At 38.0% G+C, this 14,897-nt stretch overlaps 1 protein-coding gene across 1 annotated transcript in view; it reads right to left on the bottom strand.

The window, feature by feature from the left end:
* The window catches only part of LOC138836103 (cytochrome P450 2C5-like), a 28,518-nt gene extending 26,178 nt beyond the window's left edge, over positions 1-2,340 (bottom strand). Inside the window, exons 1-3 of the mRNA XM_070034594.1 lie at positions 2,076-2,340; positions 967-1,129; positions 631-780 (exon numbers count right to left, since the gene is read on the bottom strand). Of these exons, the coding sequence (XP_069890695.1) occupies positions 631-780; positions 967-1,129; positions 2,076-2,243 (481 nt within the window). The 5' untranslated portion in view covers positions 2,244-2,340. The remainder of the gene's footprint in view (positions 1-630; positions 781-966; positions 1,130-2,075) is intronic.
* Positions 2,341-14,897: the final 12,557 nt, after the last annotated feature.

Genomic DNA, 14,897 nt, shown 5'->3' with positions numbered 1-14,897 from the left:
TATTTAGCCAGACACTGGTGCGGTTGGTGGAAGCTGCTGAAATCTGAGAATTGGGTTAGGACCCAGCCCAGGTGGCCAATTCCATGCAAATCAATGAAACCTATAGTAATTCACCAGCTAAAAGCTTGAACTGGAGGTGTAGCTCAAATGGTAGGGCACCGGCCATGAGCTGAGCAAGAGTTTAAAGCTCAGAAATCAAACCCAGGAGGGCTGGGAAGGTGGCTCAGTGGTAGAGTGCTTGCCTTGCATGCCTGAGACCCTGGGTTCGATTCCTCAGCACCACATAAACAAAAAGGAAAAAAGCCGGAAGTGGTGCTGTGGCTTAAGTGGTAGAATGCTAGCCTTGAGCTGAAGAGCTCAGGGACAGCGCCCAGGCCCAGAGTTCAGGCCCCACGACTGGACCAAAAAAAAAAAAAAAGACAAAACAAAGAGTTTCATGAACTTTCCTGCCCGGGCTGGCTTTGAAGTGTGATCCTCAGAAATCAAACCCAGTATCAGCATAAAACAAAAAAGAAAAATTCTATTAATGATCTTTGATGTGAAAACAAAGGAATCCTTATCTGAGACAGAAGGGAATGAATGTGACCTTTTAAATCCCTATCTAAAGAAGTGATATAAAGCAGCTCCCACCCTTGGTTTTCCTCAACTCCTCCACGAGGCAGCGGGCTTCCTCTTGAACGCGCTCTTCAATGCTCCTCTTCCCCATCCCAAAATTCCGCAAGGTCATGAGTGAGAAGCGCCTCATCTCTCTCCATGTGTGTCCATTGCTGAAAACAATTCCTAAATGAAAGGAAGAAGAAGCATGGATGGAGAAGTCAAGCAAGGAAAAGGAAGCAGACAGATGGCAGCCACAGGCATGGTCAAGCACTGACTAAAAATTCCTTCAGTCCTCTTTTTCCATCCTCTTCATCCACACATCCTCTGTCCAACACATAAATATACACACACATGAATATGTACACTTACCAAGGCCTCTGTTAGCTTTTTCAGCCACTGGAAATCTGCCTCTTCCAGAGAACTCCTCCCCATGGTCAATCAGAGCTTCCTTCACTGCTTCATATCCATGCAACACCACAGTGGGCTTCATGCCCAAATACAGAGTGAACACAGGGCCATAGACTTCTGAGAACTGGAAAATGAAAAGAAAAAAAAATAGTAGCAAAAGAAGTCACTATTTGCTCCTCAGAGTGAGCCTGAGCAAAACTGATACCATCATTGTATTTTTTATGCTTCTATATTTTGGCAAACAAAACTTCAAATATTTCCAAAGTTCATTTGTTATAAAGGACATTTGTTCTAGCTGTCACTTAAAGATGGCCTACACTGTGCCTTGTAATGGACCAGGCAGTTGATACACCATTATAATTCATCTTCACATCAAAACACACAGCAGGCTTGTCATGCTTCACAAAGAAACAGAGAATTTCACTTTCTGAAAGTCTGCACAGGTTCTTGTATAGGTAAGCGCAGGTTGGGATCTACTGGCATTAGAAACAGAGGATGGGCCCCATAGAGGCTGCCCCAGTACATGAAACACTTTCCAAAACAATTTCTCACACAACAGCATTCTCTTCCCTAAACAGATATTTTATGCAAAAAAATCCAGGTGGATTCTGATACCATCATTATTCCCCTAAATATCTCATGTCTTTATGTTATTTCATCCTGGCAGATATTTATTCCCTTTCAATCACACACAGTTTCTCAGAAAAGTTAACTTTCATGATGATTCTGTATAAAAATCATTGACTAATTTTATGCTATAAGCATTTTTGATTGAATATTCAATCACAACCTTTCCTTACCTTCAGAAACAAACAATCATAAACACAACTGTTAAACTACAATGGGGTGAACCATCTATAACATTTGCAATTTTGTGACTGAGATTATAATGGACAATAACCCACTCAGGTAATACATTACTTCATTCCATGATTAAAAAAGCAACCGAAGGAGTCACAAGTATACAATATTTTACACAAGGATTTTGCTTTATAATAATCATACACCTTCAGCAGTAAATCCAAAAGATGGTTTTATTTATCTCTTGTCAGAGCATGAAGAGTACTTACCTTGGTTAAAGATTTAGTGATATCTTTAATATCAACCTGCAGTATGTTTCCAATAATTGGGAAAGGAGTGGGGCCAGGAGGGAGCTTTCTTCTCCCAGAATTCTGTCTCCATATTGAAAAGAGAAGCAGACAGGAGAGAACCAGCACCAGGACAACTACCGGACCCATTGAGGCCTTCTCTTCTTCTAAGAGTACTGTGAGCTTGAGCTGCAGACCTTATATAATGCTCCCCAAGACTGTAGGCCCTGTATCTTTAGTGCTTTAGTAATGAATTGGGTAGACAGTCTCTCCTATCTCTTCTGATTAGACTTTGTCCCAATGATAGAGATAAAAATAGAATGATCTGTACACATGTCCCTCTTTCCAGAGGGCACATGGACAATTGTGGTTTAGTTGCACTTTTTGGTGACCAAATATTGCTTCTTAAAAAACAAACCTACATGCTTTCAATGTACAGCCATTATTAGGAACAACTGAAGTCAATGACTTGATATATAAAAACATTACTCCAAAAATGGTTTTTCTTTCACGCATTTTAAAAAATTATTACATAATTGTAAAATAATGTTCAGAGGATTACAATTACATAAATCAGACAATGAATATATTTCTTGATTCTCAGATTAGTGACAAGTTGGGAAGTTATGGATTTGAATGTATTCTGTATGTTCTATGAAACATGTATTGAACTTGTTTTTTTGTTCTATACAAATATTTGGGATGTGTTGTCACTCCTGGGACTCTTCAACATGATAGTAGACTTGTTGATTTTTATTTCTAACTAAATAAAATAACTAGCATCAGTCATACATCTTGAAAAGCCAAATATATATTGAGTACTGAATAAAAGTTTCAAGTGTTTGATCATTATATAACAGAAAAATGGAAAACTATGATCATTAATATTTTTCTTTTTCTTATGAGGTAAGGAATTAGGAGTACAAGAGAACTCTCAATGCCATGTGGCTCGTAGGCAGAAGAACTAAGGTTTCAGGGAGATTATCTCATGGCCATGAAAACCACCATAGCTTCCTGAAGAACAGTCCTGGAATTTTCTTCATGCTATTGCAGAGTTGAAACATGTTCAGTATAATGGAGGGGAAAGTCTTCATCATGTGATTTAGTGGTGAGGTGTGAGGAATGATGGCTTTTCTACCTTTCATTTACAACTAGAAAAGCTGTTTTGCTGATTTGGGTCTCTTTTTAAGGAAATGAAAGTAAAACAAGATACAATGATGGCATAAATGTACATGCCAATATGAAAGCCTCTTGTACAAGTCATTGATGCCAATAAAAATACACAGTAAAGAAGGGACAGTATAGAGAGCAATAGTTACTTAGTTATGTAGACATAATAGGTCATCATGGGTCATATTTGTTCTACACTGACTACAGCAGATAGTTTTAAACTTTAATTTTGGTGGTACTGGGGTTCGAACTCAGGCCTTGAACTTAATAGTGCAAGGTGATTTAACCCTTGAAACACAACTCCTTCCTTGCTTTAGTTATTTATTTTAAAACAGAGTCTTACATTTATTTTTACTAAAAGTATCCAGGATTTTAATCTTCCTACCTATCCCTACACCAAATCTAAAACTAGGGTCATACACCACCATGCCTGGACTTTTTGTTGAAGCAGGGTTTTGCTATTTGCTCCAGTTGGCTTCAAATTGCAGTCCTCTGAATCTTTGCCTCCTAAGTGGCAATTGTCTCCCAAATTGGAGTTAAGATGGTATAGTTTGCCTCTTATCTTTCTTTGTATGGAAAATTAAGACTTGTTAAACTCCAGTTGCCTACCACTTTATCAGCCCAGTATGTGGGCATTCTAAAATCTCATGTGGCCATCAAAACCATTTTCATTCTCCCACTTTTCTTTACCTATGGGAAAATTGTTCCATTTTAGGGCTTAGAAACTTGAGTCTTAGATATTGAGGACATTGGTGAAAGACACAAACACCAGTTGGTAGAGCTGAGGCTGAACACACACATTTCCTACATCTTCTAATGGAAGACATTCAGTTCAACTGTGTTTGCAAATAATTTGGTAACTGTGTACTATGGCTCAATACTTGATTTTGTTCTTAATGACATTCCAATAAACACACATTTAGTTAATAATTAATAGAGAGGTCAGAAAAGTCCATATTTATAACCTTTAAAATTTGAGTGACCCCAGATCCTGGTAAGCACATTATGTAGAATGAAGATGCTGCTGCTTGACCCACATAATTCTAAATGAAAAAAGAATCACACCACCTTATTTTGCATAAAATAAACCTAGTAGTTTTGGTGCATCTTTTTGTACCTTGAGAAATAGATGTCCCTTCTGTGTTCGGTCTTCTTTTGGCTGAAATGAGGATCCTACATGAACTTTTCCTCTTACAATGATAGAAACAATCTTTGAGACCAAGTATTCTGAATTTTTTTAAGTTTTGTTCCCTAAAGAATGAGCACATGGCAACAAGGTAAAGAATGCAACCAAATGACTTGGTAGATTTTCTAAGAATCACTTTCCTCTATTTATGAAAATCTTGTCTTGGCTTTATTCATTTATCAGTTTTCTACTCTTCCATTGGTTATCACAAAAACTTGATTATTATATGTGCATCAAAAAACTGGAAGATAAGACAACTCTACTCAGCCCTCTGAATTTCTTCTCCCTCAGTACTCACTGTGCCAGCCAAGGGCTTAGCACTTGGGCTCCACAGTAACTTTAAGGCTTCCTGGCCAAGGCATCCTTCACTGCTTGAGCCTCTGAAACTTCACTGTGAGTTCCATCAGTTCCATCTCTCTGGCAACCACCAACTCTTCTGTTCATATTTCACTCAAACACTGTTGCAAGCTATCCCAAGATTCCCTGAGCTAAGACTATTTGTTTTCAAGCCTGCAACAAACTCAGTCTCAGCAGATTGTCCTTTATTATAACCCTTGATAGAAGACAAGCAATGACACACCTTTCTGTAGAGAGATCAGCTTTACACCTCAAAGTAGTTACTACTTCCCCAAATCCCCACCCTGGGTTTAAGGTTTGTGGAAGAGGCATGTTTAGTGTACAGCTAGAATTGTCAATTTTGCCAGTACCATTTGACTTACCTTGTAATTGCATCTTTAGACCTCTAACCCTCCTGTTGGAAGTATTAACAATGGCCAGAACTATTTTCTAATTGTTTCTATTATGTTTGTATCTCTGGCTTTTTTTCTGTCTTGTCACTGAATATGTAAATTCATCTCTCTTGTCTTCAATTCTTGATGTTCTCTCTTTCACTTGATCCTGCCTATTGGTAGGGCTTTCAACCAAGTATTTTCTCTTATTTGATTTATTGTGCTCTTAATTTTTGACAATCAATTACAAAGTTACGCCTCTTGAGTCATTAATTTTAATTAATTAATTTATATTTTGCTGGTCCTAGGGACTGGACTCTGGGCCTGGGCACTGTCCCCGAGCTTCTTTTCCTCAAAGCAAGCACTCTACCAGTTGAGCCACTGCACCATTTGCTCGTGTCACACTTTAGATCTTAAATTGTCTTCTTTATGTTATCCAGCTGTTTATTTTATTCTCTTTGGCCTCATTAATTTATTCATGGCCCCTTTGATTTTACTGGCAATAGTTGTAATCATTTTTTATTATCTTCTTATAGTTTCAGAAAGGAGTTTTCATGTAACCCATCTATTTATGTGTGTGATGCATTTGATCAGTTACCCCTTCCTCATTCTCTCTCACCCATCTGTCCAATTCCCATGATTCTCCTCCAGTTTCCTGGTTCTACTGTCAGTTAGTAACAGGGCAGCATTCACTTGCCATTCCTCTCTCCTACCATTAAATCCCTGGCTCATGCAAGACATGTTTCAGCTTCCTAGCATTCACATCATTGAACTGTCTGTTAAATGTTCAAAAGAGTTACACCATGGAAACCATCATTTATTCAGTTTGATTGTGTCTATATGTGTATATTCCTATGAGAACTTTAATATATGTTTATATTTTAAGTGTACCTTGTAGCTTCCATATATAAGAGAAAGCATGCACTCTTTGTCTCTCTCAGGCTGATTTAACTCACTCAATATGAATTCTTTTCCAGGCCCATCCACTTCTTTTTAAATGATGTAATATTATTCTTCCTGTTAGATTAATAATACACACACATATATATGTATGTGTGTGTATCATGTTAACTTGGTAGGGGTTCCAAAATGTGCATTGTCTATTGTCAGCTGATTCTCTTGCTGTTTTTTCCTCTGAGTTAGAGGAGTCCATGCATGGAATGTGCTCAAGCTTCAGTGCTCACTGCATGTCCCTTGGATCTTTTACTTCTACAGTCTATGGATCTACTTTGCCTGCAGTATGGCCTCACTCATTACTATTGATCAGATCAAAACTACTTTTCCACAGCATTCACTATCATAGCAGTTTTGTCAAGAATTAGGTGTGAGTATATAGAGTGTATATAGAGTGTATTTATATGAAAATAGTGAGCAATGTCACCCATTATCATGTTATCTCTTCTTTTTTCTTTTTTTCTTTTTCTTTTTGTGTGTATGCCAGTCCAGGGGCTTGAACCATATACTCTTAACCCAATTAGCTACCAAAAAGCCAGAAGTGGAGCTATGCCTCAAGTGGTAGAGCACTAGCCTTGAGTTTAAAAAATCTCAGGGACAGCACCCAGACCCTGGGTTCAAGCCCTTGGACCAGTACATAAAAAAGCATACAGATAAAAACCCATAATGTCTAATACACAGTAGATCTTGGTTATGATAATAGAGTGTCTATTTTCTAAAGATAGAAGAAATGACTGAGAATGGTTTACCACAAAGAAATTATAAATATTTAAGGCTACAAATATATTTAATCTGATATAAACTTCATTAGTATATAGATACTTCAAAACATCTCAAAATATTGCATAAGTTTAAATAACTTTTTAATATATCAGTTGAAATTAACTTAACTATTAAAAATCATTATATTTTGCCAGATGCTGTAATCCTAGCTACTCAGGAGGCTGATGTCTGAGCATCATGGTTTGAGGCCATCCCAAGCAAGAAGGTCTGTGAGACTCCTATCTCTAATAAGCTACTCAAACAAGCGCTATTCCTCAACTGGTTGAGTGCTTGCCTTCAACCAAAAAGACCAAAAGACAGTGCCCAGGCCCAGAGTTCAAGCACTAGTACTGGCAAAAAAAATCATATCTGATATTTTTATAATCTTGAAAGTTTTTCTGCCATATAGTTTAGTGGCAAAATAGCATGTTGTGTAAAGTTCATGCACTATGATTTTTTAATGAATTATGTAAAGAATTATATTTATAAAGCCATATCTATAAAAATATGTATATTATATGGATCGATGTCTGTGTTCTCATGTGTGTGCAGATGCATATATCCACATAGACACTAGTGTTAACTGAAAATTGTCTGACAAAGTTGTTTCCTTTAGGATAGAGGAGGAATTGTAGTGAGAATTTACTTTGCATTTAGTATTTTAAGATTTAAGGCAAGGACAAGAATTGCTGTCATCTTTTAGATGTACACTTTAGGTTCTTGCCATCACCATTTAGATTGAATGTAAAACAATATGTGGAAGGTAGAAAAATAATAGAAAAGGAGATTCTTTCTAGGATTTTGGTCTTGTTGGGGAGAAAAAAGAAGACTCAAAACGTGAAGAATAACAACCAGAAATATGGAAGCATAAATTCACATATGACTCTATGTTGGCTAAATAATATTTCAAGTTTTCCTACTTATTCACAGTAATGTCAAAACAGAGCCATAAATTCTTTTTTTTCTAATCCAATCTAATCCTTTTTATTTTTTATTATTTTTTTCAGTTTTTTTATTGTGATTAAGTGGTTACATAATTTCCCAAATTTCACAGTATTGTGGGATAGTGATGCTCAGTTAAAGTCACAAACACATTCTAACTTTCTTGGAGCAAATTGTCTATCACGGTCTATAACATTTATGAGTTTATGAGCTTTGCGATACAATTATTTCTTCCACATTGGGTGGTATGTACATTTCTTTTGTTTTGCATGGCATCAGCTGTTCCCTCTTTTCCACTTGTTCCCTCCTTCCCATCGCTGCCATTAAGTTGCTTAGTTCATTTTGGTCAATGTCCAGTGCAGCTGATGGGTCCCACTGTTATATGTTTTTCCCTGATTCCCTCTAGTTCTGTGTCATCTTCCTGGTTCCCCTCTGGTGTACACACATATACCATACATGTGATCAGCAGCATGGGGTTATTTAGTAGTGATTTGACCAGATGATTGGAAGTCCTTTGTTTCTTAAGTCCTGTTAATTTTGTCCTATCACCTAACATTTTGGATTTAACATCCACTTATCAGGGAGACCATTACCATTTGTCTCTTTGCTCTTGGCTTACCTAGCTCAACATGATTTCTTCGAGCTCCATCCATTTCCCTGAAAATGCCATTATTTTGTCATTTCTAATGGCTGCATAATATTCCATTGTGTATAGGTACCACAATTTTTGGATCTATTCATCTGTGGTGGGACATCTGGGTTGTTTCCATATACTGGCTATTGTGAACAGTGCTGCAATAAACATGAAGGTGCATGTGTCCTTGTATACTGGTTCCTGTTGTTCAGGATAGATGCCTAGAAGTGGTATGACTGGGTCATAAGTGAAAACAGTAAGTATTGGCAAAGAAAAAATAATGATAAATTTTTGATAGTTGTGTGGTTTTAAAAAAGTAAGTCATAAGAATTCTATTAAGAGATAGCCAAGAAATGAAAATGTTATATACCACCAATGTTTCCCAGAACACTTTGGGGAGTATTGAGGAATTACTGGGACATGTGGATGAAACTGAGCATACCAATTATTTTAACAGAATGGAAGCAGAGGTCCTCAGATATACCCATCATCGATTATTAGACCTTAATCCCCTATTGTGTACACACTTAATCCAGAAATTTATTACTCAATTCAAAACTTCTTAGATTTAAATTCCTTAATAGCAGTATTACCTTTTTATACCTATATAATATTTTAAGCATTTTTATTTTTTACTTTTTCATGTCTTCTTTCTATACCTCCCCTCCTCTCATCCTATCCCCATTCTTCCTTGAATATTATATTTAAACTTGCATAACTTTTAAGTGTTTCACTTTTTAATTTTAAATGTTTGTTTGGAATCCATAGGGTTGAATGTTTCTTTCCTCCTTGTTCATTGGGCAAGTATTCTCTGGTGTAATGAAGACAAGGGAGAAGCTACATTGTGCTAAGGAGAGTGGAATGGTCCTTAACTCTTCAGAGATTGTATTCCACCTCTATAGTTATGATTTCTGATTTGAAATGAAAGCAAATAAAATTTGGGACAGAAGACCAACACACATTTTATTTCATTTTTTATTTGAATTTTCTTTTTTTTCATTTTCTTTTATTTAATTTTTTATTGTGAAAACACTGTACAAGGGGTTACAATTACATGGGCAAGATAATGAGTACATTTCTTATCAAGCATTGTAGCTTCCTCCTTTGTTTCCCCTTACCATCCCTTCCCACCTCCCCACACCCCCCACCCATTTTCCCCCCACCCCTGACCAAAGTTGTAAAGTTCGTTTTTCAACATAACGACTTGTACATCTCATTGTTACAATGGGTCCACCTGTATCCCTAGTTAAACGATTTGTTTTTTCCCTTCCCTTCCACAAATTATACCAACATCAAATACAGTGAAAGAAGGGGTTATACCATGGGAGAGGTACGTACAAAGCAACAAAGAAATCATCTTATAAATATGTTAGAAACAATCGCATAAAAGAAAAAACATTTGAATACTTACATTGGGGTTCATTTCATTTTTTGACATAACGACTTGTACATCTCATTGTTGTAATGGTCCACCTGTAACCCAATTTAAACAATTTGTTTTTCCCTTCCCCTCCACAACTTATATCAACATCAAATACAGTGAAAGCAGGGCTTATACCATGGGAGAGGTACGTACAAAGCAAAAAAGAAATCATCTTATAAATATGTTGGAAACAATCACAAGAAAGAAAAAAATATTTGAATACTTATCTTGGGGTTCATTTCACCTAACATCAACTTGTCTGACAGTTTCTGTTTCTCTCAGACATATACTAGTTATTGCAAATAAGGGAAACCATGGGACCTATGTTTCTTTGGGCCTGGCTTACTTCACTTAATATAATTTTTCCAAATCTTCCCATTTCCTAACAAGTGGGGCAATGTCATTCTTTCTGATGGAGGCATAGAATTCCATTGTGTATATAAACCACATTTTCTTGATCCATTCATCTACTGACGGGCATCTGGGTTGCTTCCATATCTTAGCTATGGTAAATAATGCTGCAATAAACATAGTTGTGCTGGTAGCTTTAGTGTAGTCTTGTTTGTGATCATTTCGGTAAATGCCCAAAAGTGGGATTGCTGGGTCATAGGGGAGCTCTATGTGGAGTCTTTTGAGGAACCTCCATACTACTTTCCAAAGTGGTTGAACAAGTTTACCCTCCCACCAACATACAGTAAGGTTCCCTTCTGTCCACATCCCCTCCATCATCTATTGTTATTAGAGTTCTTGATTATAGCCATTCTAACTGGGGTGAGGTGGTATCTCAATGTTGTTTGGATTTGCATTTCTTTTATGGCTAGAGAGGTTGAGCATTTCTTCATGTGCCTATTGGCCATCCTTCTTTCCTCTTCAGAAAAGTTCTCTTTAAGTTTTTAGCCCACTTATTTATTGGGCAGTTGTTTCTTTGAGGATTTGTTGTTAAGGGATTTAATTTTTTGAGTTCCAGGTATATTTTAGATATGAAACCCTTGTCCATTGTATGGCTAGTGAAGATCTTCTCCCAATCCGTGGGCTTTCTATTGATCTTGCTAGCTATGTCCTTTGTCAAGCAGAAGCTCTGCAATTTCATGCAATCCTATTTGTCCAACCTTTCTTTGATTTGTTGTGTTTCTGGGTCCCTATTCAGAAATTTTCGGCCTGTGCCAAACAGACCTAGGGTTTCTCCTATTCCATCCTGTAATGTTTTCAGAGTGTCTGCTTTGACTCCGAGGTATTTGGACCATTTAGAGTTGATTCTGGTGCAGGGTGATATATAAGAATCTAGCTTCAGTTTTCTACAAGTGATTAATCAGTTTTGCCAGCACCATTTATACTGAAGAGGCTGTCTTCCATTCTATTTTTTTAGCTCCCTTATCTAAGATTAGATGGCTATAGGTCTGTGGGTTCATTTCTGGGTTTTCAATTCTATTCCATTGGTCCTGAGGTCTGTTCTTGTGCCATTACCAAGATGTTTTAATTACTATGGCTTTGTAGTAGAGTTTGAAATTTGGTATTGAAATTCCTCCAGCACTGTTCTTTCTGTTAAGGATCGTTTTTGCTATTCAAGGTCTTTTATTGTTCCATATGAATTTTTAGATTGCCTCTTCTATTTCCTTGAAGAATGAGGTTGGAATATTGAATTTGTAGATAGCCTTGGGAAGTATTGCCATTTTCACGATGTTGATCCTTCCATTCCAGGAGCATGGGTGGTTTTTCCACTTTCTAAGCTCTGTTTTGATTTCTTTTTTCAGGTTTTTAAAGTTTTCATCATAAAGGTCCTTCACTTCTTTAGTTAAGTTAATTCCTAAATATTTTGTTATTTGTAGGGCTATTATGCATGTAGTTGCTTTCCTGATTTCAGCCACGCTTTTCTCATTGTTGGCATACAGAAAAGCCATTGATTTTTGAGGGTTAATTTTATACCCTGCTACTTTGCCAGAGTTTTGAATCAAGAGCTAAAGATTTTGACAGTGAGGGTGCATTGCTTCTACCACACATGGAACTTCAGGTTCTACCCCCACTACAAAGGCAGAGGAGGAGTCCCACAGGGGAGGGGACCTTGAATTAGAGGCCACAGAGTGGGGGCCTTGTGGGAGAGGCTGCAAAAGAGGGGGCACCTCATGGGGGAGGCCACAAAACAGAGGGATCCTCGCTGGGGATGCCACAAATAGGGGGTGCACCTCGCTTCAGAGGCTGCAAAAGAGGGGAGGGCCTCACAGGGGAGGCTGCAAAACGGGGTATACCTCACTGGGAAGGCCCAAATATTGTGATTGGCGGGGGAGGCTGCAGAAGTGGGTGTAGTAGTAAGCTTGGTGGAAGGTTAAGAGTCAGATGAGACCCAACTCTTAACCCACCATGTGGCCAAGTTTGCAAGTTTCTGAAAAAAAGCAAAGAAAACCTACACAAATGAAAACTCTGACAATTTTCAAACCTAGAACGGCTAGCCTTTGAGAGGGAACCTAGAGGGGGATCCTTGGGACCCAGCCTGCATCCCACTCTTCAGGGCACAAGCCAAAAATGTTGTAGAAAAGAGAAAGGGAAAGATAGGGAAAGTTAGACATGATTGGCAGAGAGAGAGAGCAAAGAGAGCCTGAAAGTAAACAGATTTCCAACAATTTACCATTGCAGTGGCAAAAACTGTTTAAAACTGAGAATGACATAAAAATTAGGCACTCTGGCTTTCCAGGGAGCGCAGGAGGCATTTCAAAGGAGTTGCATGGCTTGAGTGTGACTCACAGCACCCATTAAATGTGTAGGAGAGTCAGTCTGGTGAGTGAAGGAGAGCTGACCAGGCAGAAGCAGCATCCTGACTTCCCTTAGAGCCCTCTAAAGAGAAATGGCCAAGCCCCCAAACCAAGCGTCCTCAGCTTCGGAGATGACCGGCCTTTTGACTAAAGACCATAGGAGGTCTCTGGCGGGGCACAACATCTGGATAGAGACTGAGCAACAGAGAACCATAGACAGTAGTTTCACTCACCAGAGTAGAGAAGTAGTGTGGACGTGGATGTGAAGGCCAGCAATGGTATTGGTGAAAAGTCTCACATGGTGTCTCCAGGCAGTTAGGTTCATGGAAAGGGGGTGGTTGGGAAATTCTAACATTTCCAACTCAAAAACCCCATCCGAGTCATGGCACCATAGGTAAGGAATATTAAATAGGTAGGTTTCATTAGGTAACCGATGAAGAGAACACCACGTGAATAATGCTGCAATAAACATAGTTGTGCTGGTAGATTTAGTACAGCCTTGTTTGTCATTGTTTGGGTAAATGCCCTAAAGTGGAATTGCTGGCTCATAGGGGAGCTCTATGTGGAGTCTTTTGAGGAACCTCCATGCTGCTTTCCAAAGTGGTTGAACAAGTATACACTCCCACTAACAATGCAGTAGGGCTCCCTTTTGGCCACCTCCCCTCCAGCATCTGTTGTTATTATAGTTCTTGATTATAACCATTCTAACTGGGGTGAGGTGGTATCTCAATGTTGTTTTGATTTGCATTTCTTTTATGGCCAGAGAAGTTGAGCATTTCTTCATGTGTTTATTGGCCATTCTTATTTCTTTTCAGAGAAGTCTCTCTTTAAGTCAGGCCACTTGTTGATGGTGCAGTTGTTTCTATGAGGATTTGTTTTTGGAGGATTTAATGTTTTGAGTTCTAAGTATATTTTAGATATGAGGCCCTTGTGCTTTGTAAGACTAGTGAAAATCTTCTCCCAATCCTGGGCTTTCTATTAATATTCCTAGCTATGTCCTTTGCCATGCAGAAGCTCTGCAGTTTCATGTAATCCTATTTGTCCAACCTTTCTTTGTTTGTTGTGTTTCTGGGTCTTTATTAAGAAAATTTCGGCCTGTACCAAGGAGCCCTAGAGTTTCTCCTATTCCTTCCCGTAATGTTTTCATGGTATCTGCTTTGACTTAGAAGTCTTTGATCCATTTGGAGTTGATTCTGGTGGAAGGTGATATATATGGATATAGTTTCAATTTTGACAACACCATTTACCGAAGACACAATCTTTCTTCCTTTGTATATTTTTAGCTCCCTTATCAAAGATTAGGTGGCTATAGGTCTGTGGGTTCATTACTGGGTCTTCAGTTCTGGATCTTCCATTCTATTCCATTGGTCCTAAGGTCTGTTCTTGTGCGTGTACCTAGCTGTTCTGATTACTATGGCTTTGTAGTAGTGTTTGAAGTCTGGTATTGATATTCCTCCAGCACTATTCTTTCTGCTAAGGATTGTTTTTGATATTTGGGGTCTTTTATTGTTCCATATGAATTTTTGGATTTCTTCTTTTATTTCATTGAAGAATTGATGTGTATTGAATTGCATTTATGGATAGCCTTTGGCAGTATTGCCATTTTCACGATGTTATTCCTCCCTATCCTGAAGCATAGGAAGTTTTTCCACTTCTGTAGTTCTGCTCTAATTTCCCTTTTCAGGTTTTTAAAGTTTTCATCATAGAGGTCCTTCACTTCTTTAGTTAATTCCTAGGTATTTTATTTTTTGTGGGGCTATTATAAAAGGAGTTGCTTTCCTGATTTCAGCCATGGTCTTCTCATTATTAGCATACAGGAAAGCCATTAATTTTTTGAGAGTTAATTTTATATGCTGCTACTTTGCCAAATTTAGAATCAGCTCGAGTAACTTGGGAATAGAATCCACGGGGAGCTTTAAATACAAGATCAAGTCATCTGCAAAAAGAGAGAGTTTTACTTCATCTTTCCCTATTTGTATCCCCTTTATGTTTGCTTTTTGTCATATTGCTCTAGCTAGGCACCCTATACTAAATTGAAGAGGAGTGGAGACTTTAAAGGAAATGGCTTTAGCTTTTTGCCATTAAGTATAATACTGGCTGTAGGTTTGTCATACACAGCCTTTATTCTCTTGAGAAATGTTCCCTGGATTCATAGCTTTTCCAGAGCTTTCATCATAAAGGGGTGTTGGATCTTGTCAAATGCTTTTTCTACATCTATTGAGATAATCGTGTGGTTCTTATCCCTGATCTTGCTTATTTTA

This window comes from Dipodomys merriami, unplaced genomic scaffold, assembly GCF_024711535.1.
Source record: "Dipodomys merriami isolate MVZ:Mamm:240054 unplaced genomic scaffold, mDipMer1.0.p SCAF_249, whole genome shotgun sequence".
Lineage (NCBI taxonomy): Eukaryota > Metazoa > Chordata > Mammalia > Rodentia > Heteromyidae > Dipodomys > Dipodomys merriami.
This window is presented reverse-complemented; position numbering and strand designations above follow the sequence as displayed.